The 21,716-nt window shown below is 44.4% G+C and overlaps 2 protein-coding genes and 1 long non-coding RNA gene across 3 annotated transcripts in view; 1 reads left to right on the top strand and 2 right to left on the bottom strand.

The window, feature by feature from the left end:
* Window positions 1–6,578: 6,578 nt before the first annotated feature.
* Window positions 6,579–11,049, bottom strand: HSBP1 (heat shock factor binding protein 1). Its single transcript, XM_061138279.1, has 4 exons — window positions 10,897–11,049; window positions 10,288–10,354; window positions 9,620–9,740; window positions 6,579–8,099 (listed from the first exon to the last, which is right to left on the bottom strand). The coding sequence occupies exons 1-3, from the start codon at window positions 10,939–10,941 to the stop codon at window positions 9,622–9,624; spliced, it is 231 nt and encodes a 76-aa protein (XP_060994262.1). The 5' UTR covers window positions 10,942–11,049; the 3' UTR covers window positions 6,579–8,099; window positions 9,620–9,621.
* A 152-nt stretch (window positions 11,050–11,201) lies between these two features.
* On the top strand, window positions 11,202–12,927 carry LOC133050039 (uncharacterized). The gene is made up of 3 exons (XR_009691517.1): window positions 11,202–11,407; window positions 12,232–12,474; window positions 12,751–12,927. It is a non-coding gene; the product is annotated as an uncharacterized LOC133050039 (long non-coding RNA).
* Window positions 12,928–19,641: 6,714 nt separating this feature from the next.
* Window positions 19,642–21,716, bottom strand: part of CDH13 (cadherin 13) — a 992,246-nt gene continuing 990,171 nt past the window's right edge. Inside the window, exon 14 of the mRNA XM_061138277.1 lies at window positions 19,642–20,654. Within this exon, the coding sequence (XP_060994260.1) occupies window positions 20,647–20,654 (8 nt within the window). The 3' untranslated portion in view covers window positions 19,642–20,646. The remainder of the gene's footprint in view (window positions 20,655–21,716) is intronic.

Here is a 21,716-nt window from a genome sequence, read left to right as displayed (position 1 = left end):
ATCTTCATAATAAAATGTTTGGTTGAGTGGACTCAGTCCAAACTCATGATTTCCCTCTTCCCTTTGCAATGCTCAGTTTTCTTAAGGTTCTCTTTGATTACTGAAGTTGCCAGCACCAGAGCAATCTCATTTTTCTTGCTTATGAAAACAAAAATCTTAATCTCACGAAAGCAAGTTAACCCTCAATATGCTAACTTTGATGTCTCTAAAAAGCCGACTGTAAAATGCTAAGCCAGGCACCCAGAGATGGCGCGAATGAGTTAGTGAGGTCTGGAGAAGCAGTGAGGGTTCAGAGCTTCCGGGACAAAGGGCAGATGCAGGCAGAGATGGTGAGCTGCCAGTCCAAAGTCAAGGTGTCCTGAGGTTGTTCCTTTTTGGAGGCTGTGAGGACCTTGCCCTTCAGCCCAGTGGGCTGAGGGTGAAGAGCCCTCACTCATGCTTCACTTTAAATCAATTTGCTTGAAGCACTTTAAATCAATTTGCTTCTTATTAAGATGCACTTCAGTAAGACATCATTTCAACTCTTAAGCCATAAAAGGATAGCCTTTCCCCCAGGTACTGGCGTTGCTGGTACTCCTTGGTTTGTAGACACATCACTCCAGCTTGGCCTGTATTATCACAGGGCGCTCTGTCTGTGTCCCTCTCTGCATCTCTTCTCTTCTTCAAAGGACCCCAGTCACTGGATCAGGGCCCATCGCAATCCAGCATTACCTCATCTTAACTTGATGACATCTGCAAAGACTTTGCTTGCCAGTAAGGTCACACTCTGAGGTCCTGGGGCAGGATTTCAACATATCTCACGAGAGGACACGACTCACCCACAGCAGAAAGGACAGGGAAAAAGTGTTTTGGGAGGGGTGTTTGGTTGGTCCCCAGATGGGCTGTGTGGCGATATTGCATCAGGATGATGGGGAAGTCAGAAGAACAGAGCAGCCAGCCTGGAGTCAGCTGGCATGGAACTGATAAATTACACATCCCCAGAACTGCCTACCTCCGGACTTTTTTACGAGGTCATTAAATATCCTTACTGTTAAGTCCATTTTTACTCATTGCTGCAACGGAAACTATTCTAATTTTTTTTTTTTTTTATTATCGAAATAAAATATTTGACTGTAGGTACTTGAATGCAATCCTTGGTTTTGGACCTAAGCATTAAATGCTTTCCTTCTTATCAATAAGGAGGAAAAACAGTCATGCATTAGCTACTTCCTTTAGCATGGATGATAAATGAGAAACTCGTTCTTTTTCCAAAACAGCAAACATGATTTCTTTTTAAGTACATGAAACTATGCTTAAAACCCTCCAAGAGTTCTTTTTAAATGTAATTTTACAGACATGTCTTATTATTAGTAAAATCTCATTACTTTCACAAGTTAAATTATACTTTAATGTATTTGTGTTTTACAGAATGATCAATTCACAGGGTAATCTGCTGTGGGAGTAGAAAAGTATGCCCAGATGGAAAGAATGTATTTCCAAGAAAATAGAGATATATGAACTAAATAAATTACTAGTTTTTAATAAATAATCTTCTTATTGAATGACTTATACTTCTGGTAAAATATTTACCATACTCTTTAAAACCTTTTTAATCAACCAAAGCACTCAGGAAGCTTTAAATGACTGGCTATGCTTTTGTGGCTTAAGAGTTGAAATGATTTCTTATTGAAGTGCATCTTAATAAGAAGCAAATTGATTTAAAGTGCTTCAAGTCCTTGTGGAGTGAGGGCCCTTCGTGCTCAGCTCCTTGGGCTGGAGGGCGAGCTCCTCATTTCACGGGGCTGGAAAGGTCATGCTCTACCCCGTGCTCTGATGTTCTGGGTAATTAAGACTCAATTCCTTTCAAATTACCTTAGGACCAGCCCCGGCCCGAGTCACTCAGAGTCAGAGTATTTTCCCTGCCGCCTCATTTCTCCATGTAGTGTTTTCCTGAGTTTAAGAAAGAATATAAAAAAATAAATGACAGGAGAACTGATTAAATACATGGACTCCCAGCCCCTGTCCCACCCATACTGGATCAGATTCTACAGAAGAGGAGCCCAGGAATCTGCATGTTAATCCCCCAGGGGCTTCTTGTGTTTAGACTAGTCCGATCCCCCAAAGCCAGCAGACAACTGGAGCTGGCACCCAAGGGCCTGGTTCTCACACTTGAGGGGGCTCAGAGTCTCCTGGTGGTCATGTAACAACTCAGGCTGGTGATGACCTAGATGGGTAGGATGGGGGATGGTGGTGGGAGAAAGGCTTGAGGAGGAGGAGTCTTGTATACTTACAGCTAATTCACGCCGTTGTATAGCAGAAGCTAACTCAACACTGTAAAGCAATTATCCTCCAATTAAATTAACAAATAAATTGACCAAAGACATTAAAAAAAGCAAACAAACAACAAAAGACCAACCCAAACCAAAAGCTCAGGTTGCCAGGCCCCAACCACAGGGTCTGCTTTTGTTTCAAAGAATTCTTGCCCAATTTACTGGATCACAGGGCTTCCCTGCTGGCTCAGACCATCAAGAATCTACCTGCAATGCAGGAGATCCTGGGTTTGATCCCTGGGTCAGGAAGATCCCCTGGAGAAGGGAATGGCAACCCACTCTAGTATTCTTGCCTGGAGAATCCCATGGACAGAGAACCCTGGCGGGCTAGAGTCCATTGGGTCGCAGAGTCGGACACAACTGAGCGACTAACACTGGATCACTGAGTATAGAAAGAGATCCTTTATGGTCTAAACTTGTCAAACAGCCCCCAGTTAAAGAATTACTCACACATCTGGTCCAGAACTGTTCTGGAATAGAGATTAGGGTAAATATACCCAAGAAATGTCTGGCAGTTCCGGTGGGGGGAGGTGGGGCGGGATATACTCTCAGTGATTCCAGAAACACCTGCTCAGCTGTGCCAGAGGCACCGCTTTTCCTTCTGGGGAGGATGAGGCTGAGTCACAGGTCATCTCAAAGCCTTGTCTGCTCTTGAGAAAATGAGATTGACCCACTGAATCCTACTGTATTTCCTTTGGGCGATGCTGGCGAAATGGATGTTTCATATAATCAACCGTGATGAGGGCTCATGGACCCCAAGGCTGACCTGTGATAATCAATAACCTTTTTGAAATTCTGCTGGCAAGACAGCACAATCTTTCAGCTAGTTTCAGAGCAGTCCTTTTCTCTAAGATTCCTAATTATGGGTCCAAGGAACACGGGTTCTGACTGAGGGGAGTTGATCAAGAACTGTCTGACTATCAAGGGGCAAGTCTGATTTCTTTCTGGGACACTGTTTTGCAGCCTTGCAATCTGTGTAGCAGACCAGTTCAGGCTTCTATTCTGCAGAGAATTTGGGCTCGTCCTTTGTCCCAGCAGGTTCGTGGAGCAGAATCAGTCAAGAGGAGAATGTATCATTAAAAGAAACAACCGCATTCTTTAAATTTCCAGAAATGACTTCTCCGATGATTATTTACAGCCCATTAAAATTAACTGGTTTTCTTCTCCATAACAGGTCTGTAGCTTTATATTTAATATTTAAACTGTCTTCCTGGAAACACTGGATTTTGATGGCAACTTCCCAAGACCCACAAAAGGTTGTTGTTCAGTCACTCAGTCGTGTCTGACTCTGCTACTCCACGGACTGCAGCACACCAGGCTTCCCTCTCCTTCACTATCTCCCAGAGTTTGCTCCAACTCATGCCCATTGAGTCGATGATGCCGTCCAACCATCTCATCATCTTCACCCCCTTCTCCTGCTGCTCTCAATCTTTCCCAGCATCAGGGTCTTTTCCAGTGAGTTGGCTATTTGCATCAGGTGGCTAAAGTACTGGAGCGTCAGCTTCAGCATCAGTCCTTCCAATGAATATTCAGGGTTGATCTCCTTGCTGTCCAAGGGACTCTTAGAAGTCTTCTCCAGCACCACAGTTTGAAAACATCAATTTTTCAGTGCTCAGGCCTCTTCATGGTCCAACTCCCACATCCGTACACGACAACTGGAAATCCGATAGCTTTGACTATATGAACCTTTGTTCGCAAAGTGGTATCTCTGATTTTTAATAATGTCTAGGTTTGTCAAAGCTTTTATTCTAAGGAGAAAGTGTCTTTTAATTTCATGGTTGCAGTCACTGTCCACAGTGATTTTTGAGCACAATAAAATAAAGTCTCTCACTGTTTCCATTTTTTCCCCCATCTATTTGCCATGAAGTAATGGGACCAGACGCCACGATCTTGGTTTTTTGAATGCTGAGTTTTAAGCCAGCTTTCTTATTCTCTTTCACCTTTATCAAGAGGTTCTTTAGTTCCTCTTTGCTTTCTCCATTAGGGTGGTATCATCTGCACATCTGAGGTTGTTGATATTTCTCTCAACCATTTTGATTTCAGCTTGTGATTCATCCAGCCTGGCATTTCATAGGATGTACTCTGCATAAAGTTAAATAAGCAGGGTGACATTTATACAGCCTTGACATAATCCTTTCCCAATTTTGAACCAGTCCATTGTCCCATGGACTGGTTCTAACTGTTGCTTCTTGATGTGCAACATGTTTCTCAGCAGACAGATAAGATGGTCTGGTATTTCCATCTCTTCAAGAATTTTTCACAGTTTGCTGTGATCCACACAGTCAAAGGCTTTAGCGTAGTCAGTGAAGCATAAAAGGTAAGAGGCAGTAAATCACTAGCAGTGGTCTGGGGGTGTGTTTTCTGAGGGTCGAGGAGACAAAGATTGCAGCTGGAAAACTTCTTGATGTCTGTGACCTTTGAGTGCTCTGAAGAGCTGAGGCCTGGGCGGCATGAACTTGGAAGAATTATTTTCTTCAGTCTTAGAGATGAGAGGAGGGTGTTCTCTTGCCTGTGGGCTTCACCTGGGTGGGGCTTTCTGGGTCCTTGCTGATCCTGTGGGCATGGAATTCACTCTCTGTGGGGCTACCCTCCCTCCTGAGACCACAAAACCCCTTTTGCAGCTAAATGCTTCCAAACTGCTCAATCCTGAAATTTAAGCTTAACTACTGGGAAATTATACTGTTCCATCTAGAAGGCAGATGTTTGCCAGTGATCATAGGAATCATTTGTCAAAATACACCCACAACATAGGGAAGTATAGATACACAGCCAAGGTGATCATCATGAAGCCATGAGCATCCCACGATGTGTACATAGTCTGCATCAGTGCAGATGCATCAGGGAGCGATGGAATGTGTCATTTCCCAGTGGTGGCCAGGGCCCCTCGGGAACAGGAGTTCTGTACTGGAGAGGTGTCCAAGCTTCCAGGACCTAACCTCACTTGGTGGAAGCCTCAGTGTGTGAGGGTCGAGCAGATTCTTTTCTGGCAGAGTTGACATGACTTGTGGAGACAAACTCCTTATTTCCAGAGTCATCTGGGAGTTCGGCGAGTGTGACGTTCCGTCGCCATTCCTCTGGTTTGTTTTCAGGCAGTGACTCACATACCATACCCGCCCTTCTTCATTCACTCAAGGTTTTACAGAAGTTACAGCTAAATGCAGATGCTTAACATCATTAGGAGCCCAAGGTAGCGGGTGATGCTGCACGGGAACTTTAATGCTGCAGTACTCATTGTCTTTCTTTTTTTTAAACAAAGCGAGACCCGACAAGACCATAAGCCAAAAGGGCATTAGGAGAGAGTCTCAAGGGATAATGTTAAGAGGAAGAGAAATGCTGGGGGGTGCTAGTAAGGAAACAATTGAGAACCAGTAGCCAGCACTCTCTGCAGTCTGTCAGGGCAAACATCTGAGAAACTGGTTTGCTTCTACAGCTGTTCTCAAATAACCTCTCCAGGGGGAAGAAAAAGATGCTAGTCCGGTAGCACATTTCTAACAGCCCTGAAGAGTTTTAATTCTGAATAAAAATTCACATCAAGCATGTTTGTTATTTAATTTAGGTCATGTTTAACTGAAATTAGCCTTTCAAAACTGAATTTCAAGATCCACTGAGGTGGCAGGTTTTTCATTCCCAGACAGCCCAGCCAAGACTTCTTGGAAGTCTTACCTGGGTGGGCAGCTGTCGGTGGTGGTTCCAGGGTCCCTGCTGCCAGCTGTGTGACTTGCTCACTTGTTGCCCAGCACTGGGTTCCTTCTGTTTAAAACGGGCTGATCAGATAGAAACTAACTCACGGCTGTCATGAGGATGAAGTAATGTAAACAAAATGCTCGCCCAGCACCGTGGTTTACAACAAACGCTTTCATAGGTGCTGGTAGCTACGACTAATTGTTAACTGTTGCCAGTTAATGTTTAGGGTGAGATCGGACAACCCACTGTGAAAATCCCTCCATTTTAATCTCATTACAACAGAAACTACAGAATAAAAGAACAGTTATTCATATAGGAAACCGTCAGTGTACAGACAGGATTTTAAAAGGTTCACTGTACGTTGTTTGTTGGACTCTGTCCCCATAGCAATGATGCTCACTCTCCCTTGTCGTGGCTGCGAGCCTAGCCTTCCCTTCTGGCAGCACAGTCTCCCCAGCACCTCCTGTCCGTACCCACTTTGGCTATTGGTACTGAACCTTTCCAGAGGTTCTAGCCGATCACCTGAAAATGGTATGAAAACTTGGAAAACCAGTCATTTGTGACACAAAAGGAAGCATCAACAGCAGGATTTCAGGCACCTTTATTCATGGCAGGTATTTTTGGTCAGGGGAGTTTCCTCTGAAAACTTCCTGTTACTTAAAGAAGCCAGCTCCTCACGCCCGACTGCCCACTTGCCGTCTCCCAGGCCTGGAAGCACCTGCATGAGCTCCTGTCCCGCCCCAGCACGCTCTGGGCTTTCAGGGCCAAACCCACAGCAGGACCCACCAGCCCAGTGAAGGGCTTTCTGCAGCTCGGGGCTAACAGCGGGGAATCCATCTTGTCCAGAAGAAACTGAACCCTTTGTGCTCCCCAGATACTTTATAAACAGGACACATTATTCCTTAATCTTATTATACATTTGCAATACAAACAATTAAGACTGGTGACATAGGAAACTTTAAAAAAATCATACTGTGTTGACTACGGGCTTTCCTCTCCATAACACTATTTCATTCCTCAACTTCTTCCATTTTCTCTACAAAATCACCCTGCTGCGACAGTCACGTGGTTCCCCTTCCCGTCAACACTGCCTCCAGGATCAAAACTCCTGACACACTCAGCTGAGCAGCATCATCAGGAATAAAGCCACTGCTCTGCTTGAATTCAGGAAGGAACAGTATAAAGCAGCAGTGTTTCTGAAAAACTCAAGCCTACTACAAGTTATTTATCACCTTCTAGCCAGACAACTGGTGTGGGCTTAACATGGTCTGTTTTCCTTTTCTGTTTCTTTTACTGGCCAGTAGCTCAAAAGATGGGAGTAACTGAGTTGTACAATCCTGCCAGATTTCCTATGGTAACAACTGTGAATGGACAGTGTAGGGTCTGACTGAAGAATTCAAATCTCATGCAAAATTCTAACTACTGAAAGCCTTATCACATCAGGCAACTCTGTTATTTTCCATATTTAAAAATTCTAACACTAAAGTGGCAGTGGTCACTCTAAGTTACTGTGGCATCTGGCCTCAGGGACCCAGATATAAGATCGTGGTTCAATTCTGAGTTTTGGCGACACAGTAGTGCCAGATATTCCGAATACACAATTTTAAATGTTTTTAACCACTTGAAAAGTATCACCAACACACTATTTGGTGTTCACTCAATGGTTCACTCTGAGAATCAAAGAACCTTAACTATAAACGCCTTACTTCACAAAATCTAATTATAACCAAGAGTTTACTCTATGTCTAATAGAAAAATCACACAGCAACTTCTATCAAACAGCAACTACTACAAAGGGAATGACAGAAAAAAAAATAACCTCACGAAAATACACTAGAAAGTTGGACAACTGTATGCAGGAACTGCCAAAGTTTTAGTGTTTAATAGCACAACTGACCAAGGTCCAAGATGTGAAGTCACCATGTTTAGGAAACATGGGGGGCAGGGGAGGGAAGTCACTCCATAAACTAACTCTATAGTATGTGGTAAGAAGAATGCACACTTTATAATATAAAACCTGTCTACACATAGTAGTTAGTTGAAAAAGCCAACTGTCTCCTCTTGGCTTGTAAAAAGGTGTTCCAGATTCCAGCGAAGACAAGCAACCTGTTGAAAAAGGAAAAGCCATCAATGTGCTATTCATTCTATATAAGGACAAATAAAAATAATACATAGAATTAGTAACAAAAAATCCTTTCAGAATCCTCATTTGAACTAAATGTACTTTGCATAAAATCCTAGCAAAACTACAATAAAACCTTTATTAAAAAGTCTATTGTGACTGTTTCCTACTCCCACTCCCTTTCTAGCATTACGCTTGTCACTTGAAATTCTTTAATCCTGCAGTTCTTGAGAGGGTGTTCTCATTCACTTGATGGGGTTTTTGACAGCTGGATGACATGAGACCTGGAGGAGCTCCTAAGACAGGAAGGACATTGCCCAAGTCTACAAGGAATCAAGGTGACAACTACAAAAACAACTTTGTGATTTACTCACATAGCGCATCAACCCTATCTACTATTAAGATAACAGTAAATTATTTTTTACCTCTCAAACCTTTATTTTCTTGGACTTCAAAGCAACCTTTATTTTACAGTTACCTCTAATTTGGTCTAGCCAGGATATGCTCAGAAAATAAAAAAAAAGAATTTGGTGTCTTTTCCTGTATACTCTGCTTGGTACTCTAGTTACTTAAACATTCACAGGAAACTTCATTTTTTTTACAGGAAATTAAAATGCTAAAGGGCTTCCCAGGAGGCTCAGCAGTAAAGAATCTGCCTGCAGTGCAGGAATCCCTGTCTCAGGAAGCTCCCCTGCAGAAGGAAATGGCCACTCACTCCAGTATTCTTAGGTGGGAAATCCCATGGACAGAGGAGCCTGGTGGGCTACAGTCCAAGCAGTTGCAAGAGAGTCGGACACAACTCAGCGACTGACAACAATCACAAAGTGCTAAAAGTGCAAAGAGAATTTAAAAATGACTTCTGGGTTGTAATGAGGTAAATGCCACACTCTAGAAAAGGCTTACCATGAAGGAATCCACTATGGTGAGATGAAAGCAGTCATCTATGTGTCTAGCTATCTTGCTTTAACTGCTATTTTTGATTATTAGTCTCTCCCATGGAAATTTAAATCAACTCTAGGATGAAGGGTTAACATCGCCATAGTTAAGGTCATCTAAAGTAGACATAATCAGTTATTGTCCTGGCACTTACCTCGTGCAGGGGCTGTTCCTGAAAGAGAATCCCTAGAACTTATGGCATTTACAAAGGTGGCAAAGTGGGTGTTCTCTTAAACAAACAAAAAACCCCAAAAAAGTCATTGGAAGATCTGCCAGTGATTCGAATTTTCAGGCCAACAAAATACACTTTTTTGTTTTGGCTGTACTGGTATAAACTCAGTGTTATCTAATATTACTTAATGGTAATCTAGGTTTCATTGATAAAAACAGGAAAAATATACTCCTCATAAGGAATTAGTTGGGCATGAAAAATTCAGAGCCTGGAGTTCCCAGGGGCAAAAACAAGGGGATGCTTGCTGGTTCATGGCTGGGGACGGACCGAGAGGAAGCCCACCTACATCAGAGTCACAGAGACCTGTACCAGGGTCCTGCCCCTCCCTCCGCTCACCTTCAGCTCTTCTGTGTGGCCGGGATCTTGTTTTCACCATCCAGCTCTTCCACCCCGGCCTGCGTCATGAGGTCTGCTATGTTCTTCTCCAGGTCATCAATGCGACTGCTCATGTCATCAAGTGGGGAAGTTAAAGACAAGGCACCACAGCTTCCACTTCCTACCCTTCTCCCCCAGGTCCTGCAGACTAGCGCCTTCAACACAGCGGCCTAATCAAAGTGCTTTCCTAATTTCCTTTGGACAGTGTCAGAATCTGGCTTAGAGCACATCCCAGCCCTGCCGTTATTCTTGTGAAAGGACCTGGGCAAGTTCTTTCACTTTTCTAAGATTCCCGGCTCTTTATCTGCTACAACCTGTTCGTCAGGTGATGGTGAGGATCACGGGAGATCTACACATGAAATGCTTAGCTCACAATCAACCACTCTAGACAATATTATCGATAGACTGCAAGTTCCTCGCTGCCAGGGATCTAGTCAGCTGTATCCCTAGATCTCTGCACAGTACGTCTCAGGAAGTGCGCACCTAAGCTCACTAAAACAAACAAACACACAAAAAATCTGATAAATGACAAGTGGAAGTTGACCTGCAAACTACCCATTTATCGCCACTACTATCTGGAAAAATGGAATCCAATGACCCATTAGAGACTGACTACAAATAAAGGATATTTCTTCCAATGATCTGGTCGGACATGGTCTGAAATTTATCTTGCATCTGTTGCAGGAGTGTCTGCACCTGTGAAACGACCAAACACAACACCCCACGCTTACCTCGGAGACGCCGTCACGGGATCAGGGTAGAACTCCGGTCCCTTGGGGAGACCAAGAACCCCGGGTTCAGCCCCAATTCTTCGCAGCTCCCTGGCCTTCAATTTCCCTGTCCGGCTTTCAGTTTCCCCAACTGGCGAATAAGACTTGGGGCGGGGGTGGGGTGGGAGGGGCTGGTGACGCCCCCTCCCTTCTGGACCCGCTGCCTTGGTGGGTTTGGGGTGCAGCGCGCGGGGCGGAGGGTTGGGGATGGGAGCTGCGGGGTCCGGGGGTCACCGAGAGTGAATGGGGAGGGGCCGGGGGACCCGGGCGCGTCAGCAGGTGAGGGGCCTATAGACAGCGACCCGGGGCAGTCAAGGTAGGGGGGCCGCGGCCGCAAAGCCTTCAGAAACGGGGCCTCCAGAGACCCGCCCCGCGCGGCCGCGGAGAGGGCGCCTCGGTCCGTGGGTCTCGCAGGAGTCGCCCGGGGTTGCAGCGGCCTCGGGCGCGTCTCATACAGCTGCCCCTTACCACTGAGGTGAGATCCTGAACGGTCTTGGGGTCAGTCTCGGCCATCTCCCCGGTGCCCAGCTTGGCGGTGCTGCCTCAGACCTTCACCTATACTTCCGTTTGTTCGCGCAGACGCCCCAGCGGCTACTTCTCGCGACGACCGAGGCCAGTTTTACGGGACCACTGGGCATTCTGGGAGTCGTAGTTCGCGTCACGCGCCGGAAGGGCCTGTCGCTGTGCGCTCCCGTTCCGAGGCGAGGCCCCGCCCAGCACTTCCCATAAGCCACGCCCACCCCACCGCTCCCACCACTCCCGCTCCTGGCCCCGCCACGGGAGGAAAGAGGTGAAACGAACGTGCTGTGAAGCTAACGTTTGGAAAAGTGCCCCTGGCTTCTTCCTAGGCCGTCGTTAAAGGCTGCGCTGGCTTTCTTTGAGCTCCCGAGAGGTGCCGAGCCTAGACCTGTGTCGCCGCCTGTCCTCCAACAAAACCCCACAAACCCCGAGAAGGGAGAAGGGGTCAGGTGCCTTGGAGGTAATACTGAGGTCCCAGGGATGAGGGGCGCGCCCACCACTCGCCTGTGCCCAGCTGACGTCCTGGTTACGCCCTCGACACAGTGTTTTTCCTTCTCCCCACGAGGGTCGAGTGGAGATGCCGGGCTGGTGGGGCAGGTTGATTTTCACTTTTTTTTTTTTTTAAATTTTCACTTATAAGTGGAACATACATTCTGGATTAGTTCAAAAATCCTAGACGATGTTTTACAAAGTTCTCACACTCCTGTGACCACCCCCAAGTCAAGAAACATGATCGGTTAGCTGGAGCCCCTCAGCCCTTTTCTTATCACCTCACTAACATGATTTAGCACTTGGATATGGAGTTTTGTTTGGTGTGTGTTTCTTAGGTGGCAGGAGGCTTTGAGACCTTTCTATCGCGACTGAAAATTTCAAAACAGCCAGAAAATTTGACACTTTTTCAGTGGTGACTTTTTTTCTTTTGCACTTAGGCAGAAAGACGACATACTTTCTCTGTGTGGAGGTCAACATCTTTTAAACAGCTGCTTTATGCAAAAGCTCCACGAATTTATCATCATGGCTGATGTACTTACCTTGCGGAGTTGACACACCAAACTTAACTGAATATTGTTCTCTTAACAAAACTATTAAGTGTGAGGCACTAGCAGTTAACCTTTAAAACTTTGGTTTTGAACAACGCTCGTTTCTGTTTAAGTATCTTATCTCCTCTTTGCATTTTTAAAAAAAAAAAAAAACTATTTCTTAATTAACAGAGTGACTGAAGTAATTCTCCTTTCCTCTTTCGAGATGGTTTGGGTTTATTTTCACGCTTGCGCTTTGCTTCAGGCCGGGCCTTGTTTCTGGATCCTCAGTTCCCCGACTTGCACCAAGCAGGACTGATGCTTACCTGTGTACAACTGCAGTGAGGTGTCGTGTTGGTTGAACAGGGGAGGAGTGATCACCGCAGGGCGGGCCTTCGAGAGAACTTGTCATTGGTTCTTTCCTTCCCGACTTGGCACCCACATCGGCTGTTAGGACCTAAGCCTGCTCCGAGCTGTGTGCACCGGGTCTCCAGGTCACCGAGTGCAGGTGAGTCTCAGGTCCCTTCTGACGATGCCCCGCAGCAGCTTCAGGCTGTAGTGTCCCGGCCTTCCGGTGGCCCGGGCTGCACTGGCTGCAGCCTTTAGTGGACGTTCCAAACCTTTCCAGTCTCTCTAGACACTGAGCGTCATCCCCTGGTTCTCAGAGGATGACTAACTATTCTACTTTGCAGTGAAAACAGAGACTATTGTCAGAACCTCCCTTCTGACCTACACATGTCCCTCCATCCGCACCTGTATCACTTCAGCCCTTTCTCCCTCACAGGCGGAAGTGACCTCTATGGGTTTGGGGGTAAGTATGTGCCTATGAAGTCAGGGAAGCCTGGCCTGCTGCAGTCCATGGGGTCGCAAAGAGTTGGACACGACTGAGCGACTGAACTGAGCTGATGAAGTCATTGTCCCCATCAGAACCAGAAATATCTGTCACCCCCCCAAAGTTTCCTTGATACACTAACATATGCTATTAATAAATATTAAATATATGTACTATAACATAGGTAATACATTTTATATAATTAAATAAAATATACTTTATATTGTGTTATAAAGTAGTAATACTGTTTTTTTAAATGTGTGGTAAAGAACACTAAATGTAATGAATACCCTATGGTAAATTTTAAGTATACAGTATTGTGGCTATGAGCACTATTCTCTAGTGGATCTCCAGAGCTTGTTTATCCTGTTTAACTGAAACTTTGTACCTTTTGACCAACATCTCTCCCTTTCCACCTCCTCCAGCCCCTGGCAACCACCATTCTGCTCTCTGCTTCTGTGAATTGAACTATTTTACATCCCACCTACAAGTGAGGTCAAATATTATTTGTCTTTCCACGTCTGGCTTATTTTGCTTAGTAAAATAAGCTCCAGGTCCATCCATGGTGTCACAAATGGCAGGGTTTCCTTCATTTTAAAGGCTGCATGATATTGCATTGTGCATATACACCACATTTTCTTTATTCACTCATTCATCAGCAGACAGTTAGGTTGTCTGCACCCCTTTGTTATTGTTTACTCTCTAAATCATATCTGACTCTTTGTGACCCCATGGACTGCAGTGAGCCAAGCTTCCAGGTCCAACACCAACTCCTGGGCTTTGCTTAAACTCATGTCCATCAAGTGATGCCATCCAACCATTTCATCCTCTGCCACCCCCTTCTCCTCTTGCCCTCAATCTTTCCCAACATCAGGGTCTTTTGGCTCCACCCCTTGGCTGTTGTAAATAACGCTGCAGTGAAGCTGAGACTGCAGACATCTCTTCCAGATCCTGATTTTAATTCCTTTGAATAAATATTTAGTAGTGGGACCGCTGGATCATGTGGTAGTCCTATTTTTAATTTTTTTGAGGAGCCTTCATATTGTTTGTGAGCAGGACTCATGGTGGAGACTAGCCAGGTAGCAGGATCTGTGGCTAGCTGTTGAGATTCCTCAGTGCTGTAAGCCCTGGGCCACTTCCTCTCAGCTTCTAGCTGGCTCAGACTATATTCAGTTGTGCAGATTGCCTCTGTGTTCTTGGCGGGACAGACAGGGTGGCCTTTTGGGCAATGTCCTGCAGAGGTGGGGGGAGCAGAGACTCAGTTTGCTTTCCCAAAGGAGAAACTGTGGACCAAGGAGTCTCTTGGCTCTGAGCTGGGCTGCCTTGGAGGACGGGTGATGCGGTAAAGTGAAACTGTTCTTCTTGCCCTTTTTCAGATTCCTCTGAGAAAGGCATCTTTTTCAGTTTTTTTTTTTTTTTTGCTCCACTGAGGTGCTGGAACATCTCAGGTGTACTCCTGGGCTTCCATAAAGGTGTTCTAATCTGTGAGTGGTTGTTAAATTGATGTTTCTGGGGGAGGGCGTGTGGACTGGAGCCTCTCTTTCTGCCATTTTGCTTTGTATTTATTTCGATCATCACTTGAATATATCCCGAGTGATGCTGGTTTTGTATTCATAGTACGCACAATTTTCATTTAAAATATATTGATTTAAGTAAAAATCACAAATTTAAAGGCATACAGTTTCACGCTACGGCTGTAACTGACAGCATGAGTGGCATCTCAGTGTGGTCTGCTTAGGGGAGGTGGGAGATGGATGTCCTTAAACCATGAGGATGCTCCCGTAGGATGACAGTTTCCGAAAGTTCTGCCCTAAGAGAAGGCGGGGAAGCAGAGATAGAGAGGTAGTGCTTGCTTTAAGTATTTTGTCATTACACACTTTGGGAAATGCTGCTGAATCAGAGGAACACATCCTTTCTCCTTGGGGATAAATCACAACCAGGACGGTTGGGGATTTCGGCAGGTGCTGGATACCCATTTTGTGTAGAACAAGCCTTCAGTAATCCTGAGCAGAGAAGATGCTGCCTTGCTGGTGCGAGGAAGGGCAGGGCAGGGATTCCGGGTCCATTCTTGGTGGATCAGAGGGGGAACACCAAAGGCAGGGTTTGTTATGGAGAGAAACAAAAACTTAATTTAGTTCTGACAAATTTAACTTTGAAACACCTTTGCCCCAGGACCAGTCTTCCTGGCATGGATTCCCATGTGACATCAAGTTTTGCTAGCATCCCTGGAGTGCGCCCTGGGGAGAGCCCCTGGTGACTTTGACTTGGGAGGGTCTCTTTGAGGTTGCGTTCTCAAAAGAACAGAAAACCGCTTTCATGGGAAGAATGGTGTCACCAGTGGCATCCCCATCCACCTCCCATTGTTTTGCTTTTGGTTTTACGTGCTGGTTGATGTTTCTCATGTTCACTGTGGCAGTTTTCCAAATTAGTGTCACCGTGATTGCCTGACAAGAAACCAATTTCCTGTTTGTTTACCAAAACTAGCAATTTCCTGCAGACAGACAGCCGAGGGAGGAAGGAAATGTGTCTTAGCGATTCTTGACTTACACGTTTGGTTTTGGTGTGCTTCACTGATCTTGTCATTATTCAGTGGCTTTGTCATCATCAATTTCACGCGTTGCGTGTAATGAAGCAAACTTGGTTCTGTTGATTCCTGGTGACATACGGGTGATACTGGCTTAGGATAAGCAAGCAAAGATCAGTGTTGGAGTCACACATACACTTACTAGGAGTTTGAACAAACTCCAACAGATAGTGAAGGACAGGGAAGCCTGGCGTGATGCAGTACATGGGGTCGCAAAAAGTCAGACATAACGGAGCAGCCGAACGACAAAGGAGTGAGACCTGGTTAAGACAGTGTTAACTATGTCAGTGGAGTTTCCTCATCTATACAGTGGGGATAATCTCTATTTCACTGTTCCTTGAATTATATAAATTATCTATGTAATATATAGTTATATATTACATATAAATGTAATAACAATATGCAAATACACACAAATAATGTAAAATATCTCACCATAGGAGGCTCTTTCCAAGTATTAGCATCCTCCCCTCCCCCTTTTTGTTTAAAATCTGAATTAAGTCATCTTCTTGACATTTTCCTGTACCTGGTTATCTCTCTATTTCACTCTATATCTTTCTACCTCTCTCTATCTACCTACTTACCTACCTACCAATCATCTATTATGTTTTTTTCCAAGTCTGAAGGATTTGACTGTTATAAAAGAAGATAGGAAAAGAGTTAATTATTAGGCAGGCAGGCAGCAGTTGGTTTTACTTTGGTCATTAAATATTATAGGCCAACCAGAGCACCATTTGAAAAAATATACCTTTGCTCTGTCACTGTGTTTAAACTGTACTAAAGTCAGTCTAAGCCCAAGTGCACATATTAAAAATCTCAGATCACCTTTATTTGACTGTTTCACAAACAAGTTAAAATTTCATGGCAACTACACAGTAAATCAAACGTTAATTTATAGCCCAGAGACTATAAGCAAGTCAGCAACTAGGGCCCAAAGGTACAGTATCTTCAGTCAAATGAAAAAAAGTTTTAAATAATAAACTTTTATCACTTTTAAATGTCTATGAAAAAATTCATTTAAAATTTCTGAAAAATTTTATCTTGGGGGAAATAAACAATATTTAACACCAGAACAGGATTGACATGAGTGCATGACAATGCAAAAATTTTTCATATAGCCTTCATTTTAAACCCTTTAGTAATCTGAATGCATGTATATTATAAAGAATGACTAATTTTATAAAGGAAAAGCTTTAAAAAGTAGCAGAAAATGGAGAATTCAGCATATATTTATAGGACTTCTATGAACCACTTTCTCAAAGACTTCAGAGCTTTGTAGTGAAAATTACTATGGTTTTACTACACCCAGTGCTTCTCACTGCATCCCTACCGCCCAGCAAGCTCTTGGGACTGGCTCAGAGGGTAAAGAATCTGCCTGCCAATGCAGGAGACCTGGATTCGATCTCTGCTTTGGGAAGATCCTGTGGAGAGGGGAATGGCAACCACTCCAGTATTCTTGCCTGGAGAAGTCCATGGATAGAGGAGCCTGTTGTGTCAGATAGAGTCAGACACAACTGAGCGACTTGGGATCAAACAAAATTTCAAAAGCTTAGCAAGTTCAGCAACCCTCCAATGATTCCTATTCTGATCACGATGCAGTGTGCATGGTAGGAAGAAGCTTTTCTGCCTCTCCAATTGGATGACTACGATTTGTTTAAATCATAGACTTATTCTTAATTTATAGAATTAAGTTCCTATCTGAAATCCTTGTTCACACATCTAGTCCCACCATTTTTCCTGTCTCTACAGATTTTGTATATGCTTTTACATTGTTGTTGTTTAGCCACTCAGTCGTGTCCAGCTCTTTTGCGACCTCATGGACTGTAGCCCGCCAGGCTCCCCTGTTCATGGGATTTCCCAGGCAAGAATACTGGAATGGGTTGCCATTCCCTTCTCCAGGGGATCTTCCTGATCTAGGGGTGGAAGCTACGTCTCTTGCATTGGCAGGAGGATTCTTTACTATTGAGCCAAACACAGTCAAAAGTAGAGAAATTTTTCAGCAGTGGGCTAATCCAGTAGCAAAAGGAAATAAAATAAGGGTAATGCATTTTACATAGCAAAGGAATTATTGATTGCTGTAGACCAACAATTATGAAAGCCCATTATCATAGGATTACAAGAAGTCCCAAATCTTCTGAGTCTCAACAGCCAGATAAGAAGATGGGTTGCATCATCTTTATGAAAAGTGCAGCTACATCACCATCGTCACCATCATCATTGTCACCATCACCACCATCATTATTACTGTCGTTTCTATTATTTAGTAGTTAAATAGAAAAGGTAGTTTCTTCTTTCTTAACGCTCACCTTTCTCTTGTGACTTTTCTCTCCCTGGTGTGATTTACCCAGTGATTCCTGCTTAAGTCAGCTACACGTGGCTAGATTAGTGCGCTCTACTTAGAAAACCAGAAAATGCTTCGAGACCCTTTAGAATTTGTCTATAGCCAAGTACAGTGCAAGCTCTTAAAGATCCCACACAACACCCCCAGCTCAGCTCTCCACCCAGCTCAGTCAGTTTGGTAGTGAGTTGGTTTGGTACTTGGGAGGACAGGAGTTAAATTTTGGATCACCAAGATCTCTGATTTCACATCTACCACAAAATGTAGCTGGGTTTATTTTGTTATGATGTTCAGATTGGCAGGTGCTGGCAGAGAGCCAGGGCAGGTACATCTACCTGAACGATGTCTGTTGGGAGAGAACTGGCAGCATCGAAGGTAACTTGTATCGAAATTAGAAAATGTTTGCATGTTCCTATTAGAACAAACCATCTGAAACAATTAATCATGTGTAAAATGGGGAGAAAATGTAATTTTTAATTAACTGAGATGGTTAATAGGTTAACACACTAATTAAAAAATGGAGAAGGTGCGACTTCATTCAGTGAAAATAAAACCCTCACGGTTTTGTGCTTGGTAATGGGAAAGCAATTTCTGGCTCTCACCTGAATTTTTCTTTTCCAGTAACCTAGACTGAAATAAAATACATTCATAATTATGAAATAACATTTTGATTCTGCCTTTGCTTTCCAGTAAGACTGTATTCTAGCAATTTAAATACACTCTATGATTCAGGAAATGGTACCGTTTAGGCGCCTAAGAATTGGTCTGTTTTGTTGTTGTTTTTGAAGGGATTCAAAAGAGCAACATGACAGAAATATCTCTGTCTTGATGAGGATCGTGGGGACAGGGAATATACTTAAATAGGGGAAATTAAGGCGTATCCTGCTTGTTCATGAAGTAAGCCCTTTATTCTGATTTCTCAGTGTTCTAAGCTAAGTTGAGCTACCGGCGTGATTTGTAACGTGTCGGAGAGCCTGTGGGCTTGAGAGGCAAGGGCAAATCTTACACTTGAGTGGACGGTCACTCGACGTCTGTCTTCCTCCCCAGGGAGGGCTCAGGATGAGGCGAGCTTCCTGATGCCTCGTTAGCGAGCCTGTGAGCCAGGCTGCTGACCGCCTGGCCTCTGGGGATGCTGCTGGATGTGCTCCGCGGTGAGCCCTCCCCTCTGCCTTGCAGGAAGAGGGGAGCGGGGTCCACCGGGGAGACACGAGGCTGCGTCCTGTGAAGCCACAGGAGGAAGCCTGGTCAAGTGTGACTGCAGGCTTGGAGCCCCTGCCCCTGAGGCTTCTCTGTGCCCTCGTCCGGGGCTGCTGGCTTTCCCACTCACCCGTTTGATGTCGGGGGACCCAAACGGCCAGCCAGAAGTGTGAACTCACACTGGGCAAGACCCAGCGTCCGTGACATTAGACACCAACATAGAAATCAGAGAAGAGCTACCGTCCAGCAGTTTTAACCACCAAACCCATTTATTTTAATGAAAAAAAAAAAAAAATCTCTGCATTCTATATGCTTCAAAAAGATTTACTATAGAAACAAACACAATCTATGGAACTCTATCTGCATAATTTCACTGCAGTAAAGACAACATATGACTTCTAGTTCCTATGAAGGCAAAATGAAAAGCACAGGTGCAAACAGAGATTGCATAAGAAAGTGTGTGCGCACCCGCGTGTGCGCGTGAGTGTGGTTAAAACCTTTAGTGAGCAACTGCATTAAAATATGCTAAGACACTTACCTGACCCTAGCTCGTGTCGAGCACTAAGAAAAAGCCACAGGCTGTCACTAGTTTATCTGCTAGAAAAATTTGGCGTGAGCTTTGATGGTTCAGTTACAGCATATGGACAAGAAGATAACCTTGGTACAAGCACTAACCTCCGTCTTATGTTCGCATGCTCACAGAATAAAAATCAATTACTTCTCATACATAATGAACATCTTTTATTTTCAGGTTTGCAAACGACGGCCGTCGATTCACACAAAAGGGTACTTTTAAAACTACCTGTATTTACTCTATTGTATGCATGTATATAGGAAACGAACAGTGTGTATGCGCATAAATGTGTCTGTACATGTGGGCCGATATATGTATACACATGGTACCTGATGGCCTCTTTGGACGCATGTGTGACCTCCATGATGACACTGGCCGTTGTACATATGCCAAGGAGGGCAGGTTCTCTATCCTGGGCCAGGTCCCCAGAAAACCCACTGGGACTGTGGTTTCCAGACACTTACAAATGCAGAGAGATAGATGCCTGTGCATTTGATGGTGAAATGTCCAGCTCTGCTCCTCACCACCTTCACTCAGGATCATCCTCACATAGGACAGCAGTGAAAACTGTCCCCCCTCTGTGGACCTGCCTGGACGGTGGGTCGAGGAGAAGCTCTGTGCTCTGCCCTAGTGCTGAGCTGGACGCTGAGGCCCTGGAGGGGTCGGCTGCTTTAGCTTCTACCCCTTCTGTGCTTAACCTCTCAGGGAAGGGTGACAATATATGAGGACCAAGCTTCTGTAGAGTCTGTCTCTATAAATACTGGGTATATACACATACAGATACGCATACATATACAAATACTAACCCACAGACCAAACCGGATGTGTGGAGTGCTGACTAGCAACATGGCAAACACATCAGGAAAAGTATTCATTGTTCCTCCTCCCAGAAGGTCAAGTTCTATGCCATGATGTTTAAAACACTCAAGGGAAAATTCAGAGGATTCCATTAATTAAAGGGCAAAAGGAAGATGCTGTCAAAATGGTGAAGTACAGATTAAGTGAAAATTGCAAAGAAAACGAAAATCTGAAACAATTGAGGCCTGGTTGTGAAGTTCGAGAGCTGTAAACTGCAATCTTCAGATTTGGATTTTTTTTTCTCTTTTTCCTGTTGCTATGGAAACTTGGGAATCAAGCTTCAGATGTCAGGAGTTGTCACAGACCTGAATGGAAAAGACTCAGAGTCAAGTCAAGGAATATAACAACTCAATTCAAAAACATTTTAGCTAAATACTAGATACATGACTGGCAAGCTATAACAAATGCATTTATAAATATTGCACTACTTTGGGGAAGTTTTTTTTTTTTCTTCTTGAGCATGACATTTGAAGAGAGAAAGAATAGTTCTGCTGGTTTATGACTCAAAAAGCTGGACTTCTCTGAAAATGCAAATACCACAGGCCTCACACTTCAGATCAACCAGGGCCCCTCCCGCTGCCTCACTGGGCCCTGTCTTCTGCAGTTGGGCCAGGGCTGGGCTATTTTATAAACAAGCCTACTTGGCAGCTTAGAAATGGACCATCATGCCAGACACATATACATATATATATTTTTTTTTGTTTTGGTCACTGAGAAAAGCCAGATAGTAACTGGTGGTTCTCCGAAGATGGTATGAGTTCCCGAGGGCTGCTGTCACAAATGACCACAAATTCAGTGGCTCACAAACCGCACATACTCACTCTCCTACACTCTGGAGGTCAGAATTCTTTGGGGGCTACAGTCCAGGCGCTGGCAGAGAGTTCCTTTTGGAGCCCCCTCCTCCCTTTCCAGCTTGCTTCCTCAGGCTGCCTGTTTGGTCGCGGTCCCTCCCTGCCTCTCTGTGACCTATATCAGGGTTTACATTTCTTGCTCTCTAGGCTTTAGGCCAGCTGAGGGACTTCCACTCTGCCAGATGATAGGGTGGACGGAAGCAGCTTGGCTCTCTGCCACCTTTGCTTAATTATTATTATATCTTGGATTTGTACAGGGAGACGGTACCACTAAAAACTCGTGTTGCAGAGAAACAAAAATGTATAAAAGATCAACCCACAATGCAAGTATAGTCTATTCTGGAATGAATTGATTGTTGGAATATAATGGGTTATTCTGTAAAGCTTAGGGCTTTTCATTCTAAATCTGTTAAGGGGGTGGGTCAGCATGTAAACATCAACAACCTGTGCTACACTCCATTGATTTTAGAGTTTAAAGTAGTCATGTAGGCTGATTCATGTCAATGTATGGCAAAA

Source organism: Dama dama, chromosome 4 (assembly GCF_033118175.1).
Source record: "Dama dama isolate Ldn47 chromosome 4, ASM3311817v1, whole genome shotgun sequence".
Taxonomy (NCBI): Eukaryota; Metazoa; Chordata; class Mammalia; order Artiodactyla; family Cervidae; genus Dama; species Dama dama.
This window is presented reverse-complemented; position numbering and strand designations above follow the sequence as displayed.

Coding starts and splice junctions, on each gene's coding strand:
- HSBP1 (XM_061138279.1), bottom strand. CDS start 10,941: ATGGCCGAGACTGACCCCAAGACCGTTCAGGATCTCACCTCAGTG. Junction 10,355..10,896: donor TTCAGGATCTCACCTCAGTG/GTAAGGGGCAGC, acceptor GTCGTTTCACAG/GTGCAGACACTCCTGCAACA. Junction 9,741..10,287: donor CGACCAGATCATTGGAAGAA/ATATCCTTTATT, acceptor TAACTTCCCCAC/TTGATGACATGAGCAGTCGC.